The 16,754-nt window shown below is 38.3% G+C and overlaps 2 protein-coding genes across 2 annotated transcripts; both read right to left on the reverse strand.

The window, feature by feature from the left end:
* Positions 1–3,143: 3,143 nt before the first annotated feature.
* Positions 3,144–9,256, reverse strand: LOC135674582 (uncharacterized). Its single transcript, XM_065184554.1, has 6 exons — positions 9,117–9,256; positions 8,688–8,745; positions 7,289–7,949; positions 5,367–5,798; positions 4,958–5,258; positions 3,144–3,617 (listed from the first exon to the last, which is right to left on the reverse strand). Exons 3-6 carry the CDS (start codon positions 7,694–7,696, stop codon positions 3,475–3,477), a joined length of 1,284 nt encoding a protein of 427 aa, XP_065040626.1. The 5' UTR covers positions 7,697–7,949; positions 8,688–8,745; positions 9,117–9,256; the 3' UTR covers positions 3,144–3,474.
* A 101-nt stretch (positions 9,257–9,357) lies between these two features.
* Positions 9,358–16,732, reverse strand: LOC135674580 (4-coumarate--CoA ligase-like 5). Its single transcript, XM_065184552.1, has 6 exons — positions 15,572–16,732; positions 15,298–15,487; positions 11,693–11,838; positions 11,541–11,608; positions 10,350–10,452; positions 9,358–9,637 (listed from the first exon to the last, which is right to left on the reverse strand). The coding sequence occupies exons 1-6, from the start codon at positions 16,595–16,597 to the stop codon at positions 9,512–9,514; spliced, it is 1,659 nt and encodes a 552-aa protein (XP_065040624.1). The 5' UTR covers positions 16,598–16,732; the 3' UTR covers positions 9,358–9,511.
* Between the last annotated feature and the right edge of the window lie 22 nt (positions 16,733–16,754).

The raw sequence follows: 16,754 nt of genomic DNA on the forward strand, positions 1-16,754 counted from the left end.
ACTAAAACAGCAATTACCTCACACTCATTCATATTGCAATTACAACTCACATTCATATATATATGTATATAAACAAAGAACCTCAAGAGTATCTAAAGAACAGGCAAAAAGGAAAGAATGAAGATAGCAATGACAGTCGCAGTACGCATGGATTATGTCGGACCACTGAGCTTGATTCCCCAAAACAGCACTTCCCAAGTGATTCTTAGAAGGCTCCACGATCGCTCACGTTCCCGAGGAACGCACGGCATGGCTTCCCCGAGGAGCTGCTGCTGCTCGATGGAAGGGATCAGAAGAAGAAGAAGAAGAAGAAGAAGAAGAAGAAGAAGAAGACGCAAAAGCTGCTGCTGGAGGAGGAGACGACGCCATGAAACGAGCAGCTTCAGAAGGAAGAGAAGGGATGGCGAGAGCAGAAGTCGCACAACCTGTAGTGCCCTATTTATAGATGCAGCCAAAGGATGGTGGGAGGAAAAGACGTGCATGCTCTGCTTGCTATGTGACAGAATCTTTGTTCGTTTTCTACGGTGAATTGGTCTTTTTATCTAATCGGGACTTTGGGAATTGAAATTAATCCTTCGGACTATTGGTATGCACATAGTGGCTTTAGATACTAAGGTGATATTATAATTCTCAATTTTTTGTTTCACAAGTAATAGATCTCAGATTTAAATACATGTTTGAATATCTCCCATGTTATTTAATGTAATAATTTTTTTTAATTTTCTTTAAAAGATGGTTCGAGGAAGGAGATGATGCGGCCGGTGGGGCTTCGATGTTCCTTCGATTTCTTTTTCTTTGTTACGATAATTTTTTTGCGATGATTTGGAGATACCCTAATGATAGTCGTTTTAATCGATCGGATATTCTAATTAGACGAGAGAAACCACAGTTGAGATGATAGAAGATTAATGATGACCTAACTTGAAACCAAGATTAGGAAGGTGGAAGCCAATTTGTTAATCTATTTGATGGGTGAATGAAATGCTTTAAATGATGAATTATCAATAGGTCAAGTCAACTTGGTCCACTTTCTAAAAATCATTATGTTTTGAGAATCATAACGAAGGAGATAGTTGATCGTACGTAAAACTAGTACGATCACTTTGATGCTCAAGAAAGTTTGAGATTGTTTACGAGAATCAAAATAAAGGTTCATATTCTGAACCATACTGTTATTGATAGATCGGAGAGGAATATTTCCATGATGATAATATTTGAAAGAATATTTTCTTTTCCGACTCATGCTGATGTGATAAATATGACCGATTGGACTTTGTATGCTGATGTGATAGGAGTAATATTTGCATCCGTTTAACAAAGCAATATATTTTTCTCTTTTCCGAAAAATATATTGGGGATGAAGTGAGATCCGATCTCCAAAGGAAGGAGAAGGGTAAGGATCTCAGAAAATGATATGGCACCCCACAGAGGTGTTCATGTCATCTTCCTTTTTTGACTTCGCTCACTTCCTTCTCGCTCACTCCATCTCTTGTTGTTCGAACATGATTGGCAACACCTCCATGTTGATAAGTTTGGCATCCACAGGGAGAACAAAGCTTGAAATCCAAGCCATGTAGTTGTGTCGCGTGATGTTTAAGCTAGATTTAGTTAGAGCCGACATGTGTTAGATAATGTGATCATATGTAATTAGATATAATATATTATAAATTTTATTGAATTTTGATGATGATTTTTAATTAATAAATTTTTTTAATTATGGTAAGATTTCTTAGGAAATAATCTGGATGGAAGAGACTCTCATAATTATTTATCGTAGAGTCTCTGTTATCGTTTATAAATAGATAATATCTCCTATGAATTTAGTGTTGATACGTGATATTATTGAGAAATTAGAAATCTTATCTCATCTTCCGTCAATAGAAATTATAGATATTCTTTAATCTTTCCTTATCCCTAACTCATCGCTCATAACGATCTTACGAGGATAGAAAGAAAAAAAGAAGAGAAATATAATTCTCCTTGTAAATCGACATCATTGTGACTTTCGGATCTAACAATAATGCCCCGTAGATCGGATAAAGATTTTCTAGATTACATTGAAAGGTACATATCATAAATCTGATATATTATTAATATATTATTAATTTATTAATATTAAAATGTTTCGTGTAATAGTAATATATTATAATTTTTATGTATTTCTGGATGAACTACACCAAAAAAGATAGTTTAATATACATAATACCATATGTATGTATATGCGTTAGATAATATGGTCCTATGTAATTAGGTAAACATATTATAAATCTGATTGGATTCTGATGATAGTTATTAGTCAATAAAAAAATTTAATTATGATAAAATTTCTTAAAAGATAATATTGATAAAAGATACTCTCATAATTTCATATCTCCTAAAGACTCGATGTGAATATATGACATTATTGAAAAATTAAAAATATTCTCTCATCTCCCGTTGTTTTCTAATTCATTGCTCATTATTGAGAAATTAAAAATCTTCTCTCATCTCTCGTTGTCTTCTAATTCATCACTTATAACGATCTTAAGATAAAAATAAAGGAGAAGACAAATTTAGTTCTCTTGTGATTTTCAGATCCGACGATGCCATCAGACAAATTTTCTGAATGACATCGTTTACGATACACATCATATATATATATATATATATATATATATATATATATATATATATATATATATATATGTTATAATATTATTTAATTTTATTTTTTTGATATTAATATTTTTTATATAATAGTAATTCTTTATATTTTTATGCATTTCCAGATGAACTGCACCAAAAAAGATAGTCTCAACAAGCAACGGCAGCAGAGATGCCATCACAAAAGCCAAAGCCAAAGCAACAAACAACAACAGAAGAGACGCCATCACATCACAAAAGCCTCAGATCAAACTTGATAACAGCAACAAGCAACAGCAGGACATGATATACAAACTGATATTGACCGGAAAGCACCGCCAGGGATGGAAAGAATACCCATAAAAGCTCTGATGCAGAGGAAGTTTGACACACACAGTTGAGCAAAATGTCTGGAAGGGGGAAATCTAAAATTTCTGCCACCACAAAGAAAAACACAGACCAAGCCACTTTGTTTGTTGCATGATTACCAAAAAAAACTACAATCCATTTAGATCAAGCCAAGTATTTCAGGAGCCTTTCATTATGTGATTGTGAACAAGGGAAGGAAATTTTACAAAGAACTTTGTACATGCATTTAAATTCAGTTGAATTCTCAAAAAAAAAAAAAAAAAAAAAAGAGGACGTCACATTATCTCAGGTCAATCGGTGCGTTATATCAATGCTGACAGTATGACATGCTCTTCCTTGCAAATTGTAGCCTTATCTTAGTATCCATGAAAAGATATATGAAATAACATCGGCCATGGAACTTATTCATGAATATTATTACCTTACGTGAGCTATGTGGGTGCATAAATTGGGACAAAACTTGGGGATTCCGTCGATGGAAGGTCACATGGAAGGCAAGACAATAGTTTTACTAAGCACGAAAAGCACCAGCGTCAACTCGAGGAAGAAAATGGTGTTGAGCAACGTCCGGTCCACTGTCCATCCAAAAATTGTAATGCCCCCAGGATTCGACTGTAGGTAAATAACTGTGAATACAATAACAGAAACATAAGGATGCAACCAACAGAAAGGAGAAACCAATCTGCAAGAATGACATAATTGACAGATACATCATGAGATATTGTCAGAAGAAAGAAAGATAATTATGCATAGGAGAACACCCACACAGAAACAATTGATATCTCAAAATGTTACAACGATGATTTGGCAAGAAAAAAAGAGCTCTGCAGTGTATTTCTTATTTGCTCAGATAAAACTATGCTGGATATGCAATATACTCAATTGCATTAGGCAGTTGAAACAATGTGACAGGCATAAGCGATGTTAATCCTTAAGTCCCCAACAGTAAATGGTTCTAAACTTAGTTCGTCAGTTCTGAAATTTTTGCAACAAATAAAAGACTGAAATGTTAAATCAAAGGCTCAAGAAGCACATCAAACTCAGTTGTGGGATAGCAAGAGGGAAAAAAAAAGGAAATCTCACTATCAAGCATATTTCAAAGAGAGTAATCATTCATGGTCAGATATGCAAATTCCTCAAAGGGACAAAAACAAACTAAATCAGGGTAATCAGATCAACTGGTTTTCTTTTCCTATCTCCCTACACAACTGAGAGGATTAAGACCTAGAAATTCTAACCAATGTGATCATCTAGTGTAAATGGCAGTGTTTTTCAAGCAAAGAAATAAAGGATTTTGCAGAATTTGTGAAGCCTCAATATAGTCCTGGCAGCTTACTATGACAATAGAGGGTATTCGGAGAAGTAACATGCATGATATCAACTCGAGGTTGTGAATGAGTTCAGCTCCACATACCAAGGCCCATCCCGACTACTTCCTAGATGTCATAAGCCCTTCTGACAGAACCTACCTCACCTATAGGCCTAACAGGTCAGCTTTCTCAAAGAGAGATGACGACATCTAGAAGGTTGTTGCAAGGGGCTACGGTAAGTATCATACATGAGATCTTTGCCCTGTATAATCAGCAGCAATGGTGTCTGATAATGCTAACATTTATGAAAATATAAAACAGGAATACTTGAGTTTTTCAAAATCTGACATTGAAAGAGAACATACATTATGCTAATTTACAAACTCTGATTCACAAAAAACTGAAACATCTGCAACTAATACAATAACTTCCTGAACATAAAAGAGGAACCAAATCATACTCAAGTCTAAATTATTACGCATATACATGCTTTGGCTTCATTTCTAAAAGAAGGTAAAGGTGTACAATCATCAACCACAAACATAAAGGTGTTTACTAAGGGCTTTTGAAATAACACGTTATTGGTCACAGCTAAGTTTTACAAATCAACATAAACCTCAACAAGCCTCATAATAATAGATAGAAAAGGTGTTTACCAAGGGCTTGCCGCTTGTGAAATGAGGATATGAGAGAAGCTAACTGCACATTATTTTGCATTGCCACATTTTCGAATGATTCCAAATCACTTTCTGAAAAATCCATTAATGAGGAACTTGCCGAAATAGCCTCCAAATTCCCTGAGCTATTCATAGCACGCATTTGACAACCAGTAGAGCAGCATGTTACATAAGCATGCCATCTACTGGCTAATGATGCAATCCCTTGAGCCCTATGGGAAATTTTAGAAGCTGCATTTAAGCAAAGAACCACAACAACAACTTGAACAACTGATGACACCTGTTAGCATGAAACATAAGAATTAAGTTCCATATCTAGATATATTATAGAGAAAATATCCAGCACCTGTATATGAACCTGAAAGTAATAAATCACATTTATACTTACTGCTAAACCTCCAGCATTAGCGAAATTGATCTTTCCATTGTATCCAGTGGTCTGAAAAAGGGTGACAAATTGACTTACTGTGACAAATAGGAAGAGTAGGAGGAGGAATATGCGGAATCTGTGGCTGATTTTGGAAAGATAATAACGTAAGCGCAGATGTTCCTCCAAACATGTCAAAGCATCTACATCTCTTTCCAGAAGTTTACCATAGTCTTCAAAGTGAATAATTTGCAAATTACACACTAGATTGAACAACAAACAAGCTGATAAAAGAATTACTGTCATATAAACCCATGACAGTATTGAAGCTATCAAAACCATAACAGATGTCCATGCGGACTCACGGAAGATGTATATAAAGCGGACAATTTCACGGGCAGTCATCACAAGGAAGCAGGGTAGTATCCACCAAAGTAGCAAACGAAACAACTCCTGCCATATGATACACAATAAGATTGCTCAGTCTATATCATCTGGGGAGGCATAAATTCTGGAATTATGTAAGCCTAATAATCAACTGCCACCCAACTTGCATACTAAAATCCGGCATGAATTGTGACTCAATCAACTACATACTTCCCTGCCACAAAAAACATTAAATACAACGCACCACATGGATGACAGAAGTTGGTATCTCAGAGTAGGTTAAATCGAAACTTAAATTAACTTGAAACTATTGACATCAAATGCACCTTAATTCTCAAAAAAATGGTGAGAGTACTTTAACATTTACTTCAACGTCTCCCAAATGACTTCTAACTTGTTTCTAACTTCAATTGAGACTCATTACTAAGAAGTAAGTTCTCATTTAAATGAAGAAGAAACAATAAGGAAACAACTAAATCAATCTGTTCAATCCAAAATTCAAATAAGGAAATGGAAATATGAAGAGAACTGCTAAGATAGATCTTCTTTCCTATTCATAAGAGTTCATAACACTTCTGTCCATAAATGATCATTCAATTTAAAAAGTGTTGCACCTTATAAATAATTTGATATTACCTTCAACTAAAATATAATCCTTGAATAATTTAGTGACAGGTTATAGTTTAACATGATGTAACCACAAAATGATAGAATAAGGATTCCATATCTTGGCTATAATAAAATAACAGCTAAATAACCAAGCTGCAAGAACAGCAAGGTTGATATCCAATTATTCCATATCAGTTATGATGGACTTAAAAGTCCATGAAATTAAAACTCAATCCGTCACCATATACATGACTCAATGATCATGAAAATGTACAAATATTCCGCCTTGCCAACTATTCCTTATATGATATTACTGGTACACATTTTATTTCCTGTTCTTACATTAATCCAAAAGTTCTCACACCAGAATTATTTGAGCAAACTTGACTATCTTCTACAGTAAAATCTAACACTATCATTCTGGTAGTAGAAGGATCCCGTTATGTACAGTAGGATTTCAAGTAAAGGCCTTCACCATTGGTAGTGCCAGGTTAGAACATGTGATTTAAAAATCAAATAACCTCGTTGCATCATATCAAACAGACACCGACTTTTTTGCATCATCCTCAGAGTGCACGCATATCACATTTGTTCCATTATTAATCCAAGTAATCTATTGTTCATCAAGAAATATAGTCACTCCTATCCATCTAAACTATTGCTGACAAAGTAGCTGATAGATGCAACAAGCCAGTGATAACAAATTTTTTGTTCTTTACATCAAAATAGTGTAACTCAAACAATTCATAAGCATAAATACTTTCCCACATACTTCAAAGAAACTTTACTTTTGAAAGTAAAGCCATAAACCGAGATACATATTTCAATCTATCTCACCCTTCGTTCCCCATGTTTTAGTTGATCGATTATCAATCACGGATCATAAACATCATCCAACTAAAGGAAATGATTAATGTAAGAGCAAGAATTTTGGTAATCCACCGGACCTGGATCTTGCAAACATACTCCTTTTGGAATCTCTCAACCTGGCCATGATGCTGATCCACAAAGAGGAACCTCCGGATCCCGTACTTGAGGAGGTTCCGCGAGATGCAAGCTAGGGAGACGGCGGCCAGGGAGGCCTCTGACACGAGGACGCACAGCTCGAACTGCTGCACCTCGTACTCACGGCAGCCCGGCCGCGAGCACCGGGAGAGGCAGATGGCGGCGGAGGGGACGGCGACGCCGAGGAGGAGGAACGCGACGCAGGAGGCGGCGAGGCGGGCGCGGGAGGAGGAGTCAGGGAAGCCGAGCAGGGAGAGGAAGCCCTCGAGGCAGTGGAGGGCGGCGTCGAGGTCCTTCTCCCCGCTGCCGTTGCCCGCCACCAGCGGCGCCTCGGCGTCGCCACCGTCCATGGGGTGGGATCAGGAACAACTTCAAAATCCGACACACAGCGGCGGAGCAGCGGGAGAGGGAGCGCCTGGGCGGGGCCTTTATCGTCAGTTCCCAGTCCTTCAATCCCCCGACTCCAGCCATGAATTGAGCTACGAGAGCCGGGGAGGTTGACACCAAACTTGCCGTTACTGCCGGGATGTGCGCCACCTGTTGTACGTAACTTAAGTCGCGTCACAATAGTAGACCCCCTATTTCGAGGCAAGCGTCGTCCGCCTGTCGGTTGGTTAGCGTGAAGCGTGAGAGACAGGTGAGGAGGGATCGTGGCGAGACGTATATAAAAATCTATAGAAATAATAAATTACAAAATTAGTGAATTTTTATATTTATTCTTATAAATTTAACTTTAATATATATTATTACAAAGTACAAACATAAAAAAATTTCCATCTAATTGCACCCACAAACACATTTTATTTTCTTATATTATTCTCATGACAAACACATAAAAAGGAAGAAGAAAGGATGAAGCTGACGGCAACTCCAAAAATGATTGCATATAATACCAAAATAAATCTTAAAGTGCAAGATTGAGGCCTTCCACTCTTTGAATGGAGATGATGTCAGATTTCACAAGAATAATAATTAAAACTTACCTGAAATAATTCACTCAAAATAATGCACAAAATTAAATAGAATCACTCTATTAGATTCAACAAATCGATGCATATTATTTGATTATTGGGGAGAGAGAGAGAGAGAAAAAAAGGCCAAATCCATGGTTGGAGAAATTCCATGACATGGATGAAATCTTTATCCTATTTATTCTTTTACTTTTTCAAATATACCACTCATAAATTCAACATATTGATATATAATGTTAATTTTGCTTGTAACCTTACAAGCATTCGTCACACTGCACGCTTCATTAATTGTGGGCGGCGTCATTAACATAATTATATTAGGAAGTTTGATGGTGAAGATAAAAGGCTTCTTTTTATTTTCATGTTTCACCTTTATTCTTCTTCTTCTGTCCCACGTCTTATGCTTTCCTTGTCCTTGAAGCATATGTCTGCAAAACAAAAAGTGAAAGGGTACGGTAAGGAATCATGACATAGATGAATCTATATCAAAACAAGTTCTACCAAAGATGGAATACAGTAGTTCATGTGAGCTAACAACCATGGATGCACATAAAGATGGTGCTGACAAAGTTGAGAGAATCTTGAGGTAATTCAGTGAAGAAAACTCTTAGTTCATGGTGATTTTGTGATTCAGCTTTAAGTAATAATTTTATTTTTTTTCTGGGCTTTATTGAATGTTCAAAAAAATAACCCAGATATTAATTAAAACAAGATGTTAAAGAAGGCAATCAATCAAATGGAACTACTATTGATAATAAAACCAGAAAAAAAAAATTGGATTTGAGACTGGTAATCGTACCTGAATCAGCACTTTGTAAATACACCTTTTCGCGATCACCCGAAACTCTTAATTGGTTTAGGTGAAGAGAAGAATAGATAATTGGGCTACACAAAGAGAACAAGATATGAATCATGTTAGAGGGAGTCAAAAGATTCAGAATTTTACTTTCATGGACCTGCAAAATGAATGGAAAAGGATAATGAGTAGCATCACTGCATAAAAGTTGACATATTTATGTGTATCAATTTAAACATTATACTCAAGCAAAACAACCCCTTTATTTTTTTGAAGACATTTATACTTGTAAATGATATAACCCTAAAAAAAAGTGCGCTGTGGCTGAGATCCAAGAGAAGATCAACCTGAAACAGGTTGCATCCTGTGTTACAAAAAAAGGGGAATACAAATAGCAGTTATAGCTTAGATTTAGGTGAAGAAACAGCTTGATTGATAAGCTCCCTCCTCAAAATTTTTCCTGCAGGCGACTTTGGTATTGAGCTGACAAATGCAACGCGCCTAATCCTTTTATATGGTGCAACCTACAGAAAAGCAAAAGAAGAGAAAAAAAGTCAAACCCTTATTTTCAAATTATCTTTCAGGTTTATATAGTAAAAAAAATGCCAAAGACAGATGAAAATTATTTTATAATTGAGGTTGCACAGTGATTTGATAATGATTATTTGCAGACTTTTATAAAGGAAAGCCTTGAACTGGCATTTTCAGATCAAACAAAAAGCTTAGACAGATTTGCAACTCCTTTCTGAGTATAGTCTCTTTTTGTGTTGACCATACAACTTAATTAATATAGCCCCTTTTACCAAAAAAAAAAAAAAATCTCCTCTCCGAGTATAGAAGGTCATGGGCAATCATTCCACCACAATGACTAACGAGTTACTGCATATTGGCTGTAATTTCACTAATTCGACAATACATGTGAGACTTCATGAGCTTAGGATTAGGCCTGTGGATAACCATAGAGCCTAATCTTCAATGTAAAGTCAATCTTTACCAAATGAAAAATGATATATCTGCATCATGATCATTATGAAATCGCTTTTCATATAAAAAACTACAACCTCTATTTTTTAAAATCAAGAACTAAAGAGCGCCAAAGAAAAAAGTGTTGGCTATGCAGCTTTGGCAATATTTCTCTGACCCCAAAAGAATTCAGGCCCAAGGAAATTGCATCACATCGAAATGAAGTCATTCTCGATAACGAATTTAAAGAGTCAAAACTAAAACAATAAGTACCTGTTTCCCAACAAAATCCATGACTTCTTCATCACTAAGCATGCTTCCAGGTTGTCTGACCACAAATGCCATGGGTATCTGTCCAGCTTCTTCATCTGGATACCTGCCATGGGAAAGTTAACTATTAATTTTGAGGAACAAAATTATATCATAACTACAGAAATTACTCAAGAACACATCACAAATAGATTGCTAAAATGGCAAAGAGTTTACTCCATTCAATTGAACCTTACATTTGCATTTTTTTCTCCAAAAAAAAATTAGAAATAATAAAAAGAAAACTGATGGCTCTTAACATGACTAATAATATTCCCCTCAACAGAAAACGATAGGAAAAGATTCATACAGCCAACTCCAAATAACTAGGATCTTAATGCTTGATATCATATCTGAAACACATATGGTTATAGTGTTAGCATGTCATCAAAGAACTTTTTCTTAATAGAAATGGTAACGAATTAGGCATACACATTCAAAAACCTACATAGCATCTTACCATTGTTAAGCCAGAATTCATTTTTAAATATCATCAAGGCTTTAGAATTTTTTTTTATTCCAAATTAGAATGATATTGTCTTCTTGAATCCATCTACAGGTCACAAAGAACTAGGACTGGGGCCAATCAACAATGATATGATTAGCATGGTGATATAAACGGGTATTGACTTCAGAAAAGCCGCAATATTTTCATTGAAGCACCAGTATCCCCCTTAGCTAGCAATCACTTACAAGTTCTCAAAATAGGACAGTATTAAGCAACATAAGACAAATGTGAACTAAATATACAAAACAGAAGAAAACAGTCCTCCATTATAATTTTCACGAAATGCAAAGCTATGTAGAGACATTTTTCTCAGGTGAATTGTCATTCTACTAGACATAAATGAGACTTAAACAAGCTCAATCACTGTAGTTGTAAATGAACAGAAAAAAAAATTATATGTTCTAATGGTAATAGTAATACCATGAAGGATATTGTAATACACAAGCTCCCACTAATGTGAAACTTGGGGATGTATGCTGCCTGACCCCTACAAGTAGGGAGGATGGTTCTGTGTTTCATGGTAATAGCCAACAATGCATAAACAGAAAGGTTTGTGGACATTGTGTTATCATGTATTTGAGTAATAAATCATTATGGAATGACATATACATTTGAATGAAGTTTATAAAGAGTCAGGATGTACATACGGAATTACAGCAGCATCAGCAATTCCCGGATGAGAAACTAGAATATGCTCTAATTCAGCTGGAGGAACCTAAGCAAATTGGAGATAGTAAATTAGATTAATTATACAAGAATACAATATTACAGATAAAAAAATAAATACAATGTCGAAAACCTGATATGCTTTATATTTTATTAACTCCTTTAGCCTATCCACGATGAAGAGGAAACCATCATCGTCAAAGTAGCAAAGGTCACCAGTCTTTAACCAACCTTCGGAGTCCAAGGTCGCCGCAGTTGCCTCAGCATCACCAATGTAACCTTTACCAGATCATTTTTTGTTAAAAAATGCAGCAGATTTAGCTCCTTCAATGTTTAAATATGTATTCTTTATGATAATTCAGAAAGTTTGCCTTGTTAAAGTTGAAACATGTAAACACTATATTTCTTTCATTGAGCATATGGATTATGTCATCCCATTATTGTTATAAAAAATAAATAATCAGCCAACATCAAGATTAGGTAGACAACAATCAAGCCCATCACAATCCATAGATACAAACCCATAGTCTGTTTTCGGTTATTTTGGATAGAATAGATCTTTCCAACAAATTTGTTCTATTAACTGTGAAAATAGATATTACAAAATCCACTTAGCAAAGCACCACATACATATTTGTCCCGACAATTCTTTTTAGTGACTTTTAACTGTCCTATATAAAACAATCTAAAAGGTTCTAAAAATCTTGATCTGATATCAATTTTGACTTGTCGTCAAACCAGTGTGGCAGTATATCAGGTGGTATACCAACTTATATGGCTTGATATCAGTAAAACAAATAATTTCCAACCAGTGTAAAGCCATATGGTCATATATAAAACAAATATGAAGGTTTTAAAATCTCTGTCTGCTACCAGTTTCGTTGCCAGACCAGTATGATATCGATATATCAAGCAGTACGCCAACCTCTACGGCTCGATATAACAGTACAAAAATGATTACCAATCAGTGTAGAATCATATGGTCCAGTGTCGATCATTGGTTGAACCAGTAAACACTGGTCTAGATATAACAGCCCGACCATTATTTGAAATCTTAGATTGATCTAAGTGTCCACATGCTTCGCATGTAGCTTTGGAATAAACAAAGCATATACGACCAGGAAAAAAAGGCCAACATCTTACTCTTTAACAAATATTGATGGTCAAATCTAACTAAAAGATATCCTTGTATGTGACACATTATGTGATTAGGTCATATTATAGTTCATGGAATAAGTCAGTCTCAACACATTATGCCTGATTAACAGTGGCATCATCCAAACCCGACCTAAGTTTGATCAATTTCTTGATCTTATTGCTAGAAGTTGTCAAAAACTGCCAATGTTATTTGCACACTCCCATAGCCAAGCGTGAGTAGTTCTAATTGATTTGACAACCTCAAAGATACAAAAAAAAAAAAAAAAGGTGAGGAGAGGAAGAAGGACAATGACTTCCCTAAGTGGCTATTATAGGTGGGAAGACAAAAGAAGAGGGAAGTATAGGAGGAATAACAATAGACATGCAATTATGACCAGTAAGTAGAAGCGGAGATGCCTCTATTATAGCATTTGTTATTTACTGCAACCTTCAATTTGCCATCCAAGGTCTGTCATATCGAATCGTACCGCCCGGTATGGGCGGTACGTACCGGTCCGACAGGCCAGTGGTACGCGGACCGCCTGGTACCGGTCCGCACTGTAGCAGTGCACTGTATTACTGTAGCAGTGCACTGTAGTAATGCAGTACACTGTTACAGTGCACTGTAGCACTGTACTGTAATATGCACTATAATAGTGCTACAGTGCTCGGTGCACCTGGGTATACCGCTCGGTACACCGTACCGTACCGATACCGAGCCCAGGTCGAAATACCGGTACGATACGGTATTGCGAACCTTGTTGCCATCTACCACTAATATTTCAATGTTTGACATTTATTGTCATAAAGACAAATAAAAAAATATAATGAGGAGAAAGGGGGAGTATGGATAGCAACTAGGGGTGTTCAAATTGGTTTGAACCAAACCGGGAAGGGTCAAAATGAACCGAACCAATTTCTGGTTCGGTTCGGTTAAAGTAAGGTAGGTTCGAACCGTAACTATTTCAACCTATCTAACTCAATTGGTTCAAAACCGGTTAACTGGTTTATAATTTCAAGTAATTTAAAAATATATATATATATTTCAAATGAACTAGTTCAGTTTGATGAATTCAATTGAAGCGAACTGGAATCTTGGTCCAATTCGGCTGACACGTAAAATTTGTGAATTGGCCCATATCATATGTGAAATTGAAACATTAAGATTGGGCCAACATTGCTATTAGGGCCTTTGAGCCGGTTTGATTAATTGATTTTAACTGGATAAGGGCTTAAGGCAGTGAATTCGGTCAGACTAGCATTTTTAAAATTAAAATCAATTCAGTTCGGTTCGAACTGATTAACCGAACAAAAGAAGAGTACTCATCGAACTAAACCATTTATAGCCTTCAAAACCAAACTACTGATGAATTAGTTTGGACCGAATCGGTTCTGGTTCGATTCGGTTTTCGTTTAAACACCCCTAATAGCAGCCCTAACCTCCTTTATGTAGAGAAGGAAGACATCAAGGTATTGAAAACTGATAGGTGCTTTCTTCATATAAAGTCCTTTCGCATGTGTTTAATAAGTATTGAAGATTTATACAACAAAAGGCAAGGTTTTAAATCAAGATCTAAATCAGGATTAACCATTCATTACAAAAATGATAATCAAATGTGATGGGCAGGATCAAATAATAGGATTGGACAAATCTAGGCCGAAGAACTCAAAAGAGGAAAAAATTATTAAAAATCATGGAAAAACAAAAAACAGAATTTTCTTTGAATCACAAAAATCAAAAAGAGCCTTCCTCCTTGTCAATATGGGTCAAAAGGTCATAAGATAAAAAATGAAAAATACGGAACCTAATAAATTACCATTTCAGGTTAATACTCTTCTTTCTATCCACAATCGAAAACATTCATGAGCAAAACAAGTAACGAGTTTAGAGAGATAAGACTTCTCTACACTACTATATAGAGTAATAAACTTCATGCTCAAGATCCATGTGCAATAGATAACAAATGAATCCTGTTCAATAACTCATGATTTGAGTGATCACTCAATCAAGTTGTTTGATGCCTAAATCCAATTCAATTTGCTAACCTAAATTGAGATAAGTTAGCTCCAATCTTGAAACCCTCAAGTCGGACAATGACTCAAATGGAACTTGGCCAATTAGAATTGATGCCAATTGATGTGTAGCAAGTCTGTCAAGTTCCTCAATCCTGGTTGGCCTATAAGTTCAAATTCGTCACCAAATAGTCAGGCAATTCCAGTTAACTTCATGGGGTTCATTCCATAAAAAACTTGCTACTTATAATCCTTTCCAGTAGGGCCAATTTCCATCCCATCCCAAATGATTCCTAACCCATGTATATATATATACATATATATACATACATATATATTCATACATATATATACATACATACATACATATATATATATATATATATATATATATATATATATATATATATATTCCGCGTATAATTTCATTTATTTGAGTCAAGGATCTAGATCATGTAGATCAAATTAAGATTCAATTTGATGTTCAACCAGCATATTCAAGAATAGGAATCATGATGCTGGAACAACGCTTTAAATGTACTGACGAAACCTGTTCAGCATTTACTTCAAATGAATCATAGAGCAGACCTTTCATGATGGTGGGGCCACGAATCCAGAGCTCCCCTCTTTGCCCGGGGCCCAGCGCTTCCCCGGTTGTGGGGTCCACGATTTTGGCCTCCGTGTTCGACCCGAGCCGCCCCGTCGAGCCGAACACCTTGCTCTCCTCCGGCGTCCTCGTCCCCACCACCCCGCCCGTCGACTCCGTCAACCCGTACCCCTGCCACGGTCACAAAAATGCACGCGTGCGCCATTAAGAATCTTGGAAGTTAAGGCTGACGACACTATATATATCGAACCGGACCTGGGCGATCTCGACGTGGGGGAAGCGCGCGGCGAAGCGCTCCGCCACATCCCGGCCAAGCGGGGCCCCGCCGCAGCCCAGGACCCTCAGCGAAGATAGGTCGCGGCGGGCGGCCTCGTCGGACTTGGCCATCGCCACCACCAGCGGCGGCGACACTGGCATGAAGGTCACCCGGTAGCGTTCCACAGCCCGAAGCATCGCCCCGAAATCGAACCGCTCCATCAGCACGATCGTCTCCCCCAGAACCACCGCGCGGAGCGCCATCATGAACCCGAACACGTGGAAGAGAGGGACCGTGAACAGAACCACCGGCGGTAACTCGTCCTCCACCTCCCGCGTCAAGGCGTGGTACGCGGCGGTGAGGGCCACGAAGTTCCGGTGGGTCAGCGCTACGCCCTTCACCCGCCCCGTGGTCCCCGACGAGTAGAGGATCGCCGCCGTGTCCGACTGCCGCACCTCCACCGGCTGCTGCTGCGCCGCCGCCCCCGCCGCTACGTCGGCGGAGATAAAGGACCGAAAGCGAGGGGAGTCGAGGAGGATGGTGGGAAGGTAGGCCGGGAGCTTGGAGGCTGTGGCGGTGGTAGCGAAGGCTACGGAGGGGTTGGAGAGGCGAATCTGATGGGCGATCTCAGAGGGTGCGCTGAGCGGGTTGGCCGGGGAGACGACAGCGCCGATGGACAGGAGGGCGAGGTAGAGGACGGGGACGTCGAGGCCAGCCGGGGAGAGGACGAAGGCGACATCGCCGCGGGAGACGCCGGCGCCGGTGCGAAGGGCGGCGGCGAGGTTCCGGATCCGTGCGAGGAAGTCCGGGTAGGAGACGGCGGCGCCGGTGGCGGCATCGACGAGGGCGGGCTGGGCGGGGAGCGGGGATGGGATGAGGGACAAGGCGAAGGAAGCGGCAGATAGGGGGAGGGATTCGGGAGGGAGGGGGAGGGGGTCCCGGAGGTTGTGGAAAACCTTGGTCTCGCGGCAAAAGCCGCTCCTCGGGTCGACGGTGGGTGGCAGCTGAGGGGTTCCCGCCGCCATCGGGAGCGGTCCAGTAGGGAGAAGATTAGAGTGAGGATTTCGAGCGGGGCTGCGAGAAAAAGGAAGATGATGAGCAGAGGAGAAGGGTTCAACGTGGCCGAAATTGAACCTTGTAATGGATGGAGGACGGCCGCTGTCGGGGGAAGCAGAGGCGCTA

This window comes from Musa acuminata, chromosome BXJ1-5, assembly GCF_036884655.1.
Source record: "Musa acuminata AAA Group cultivar baxijiao chromosome BXJ1-5, Cavendish_Baxijiao_AAA, whole genome shotgun sequence".
In the NCBI taxonomy this organism is placed as follows: Eukaryota; Viridiplantae; Streptophyta; class Magnoliopsida; order Zingiberales; family Musaceae; genus Musa; species Musa acuminata.

Excerpts from the sequence above, each read along its gene's own strand:
- LOC135674582 (XM_065184554.1), bottom strand. The coding sequence starts at position 7,696 with ATGGACGGTGGCGACGCCGAGGCGCCGCTGGTGGCGGGCAACGGCAGC. Across the intron at positions 5,799-7,288 it reads AGTATGTTTGCAAGATCCAG|GAGTTGTTTCGTTTGCTACT; the intron begins GTCCGGTGGATT and ends ATCATATGGCAG. Across the intron at positions 5,259-5,366 it reads CTAATGCTGGAGGTTTAGCA|GTGTCATCAGTTGTTCAAGT; the intron begins GTAAGTATAAAT and ends TCATGCTAACAG.
- LOC135674580 (XM_065184552.1), bottom strand. The coding sequence starts at position 16,597 with ATGGCGGCGGGAACCCCTCAGCTGCCACCCACCGTCGACCCGAGGAGC. Across the intron at positions 11,609-11,692 it reads TAAAATATAAAGCATATCAG|GTTCCTCCAGCTGAATTAGA; the intron begins GTTTTCGACATT and ends CAATTTGCTTAG. Across the intron at positions 10,453-11,540 it reads GCTGATGCTGCTGTAATTCC|GTATCCAGATGAAGAAGCTG; the intron begins GTATGTACATCC and ends TTCCCATGGCAG.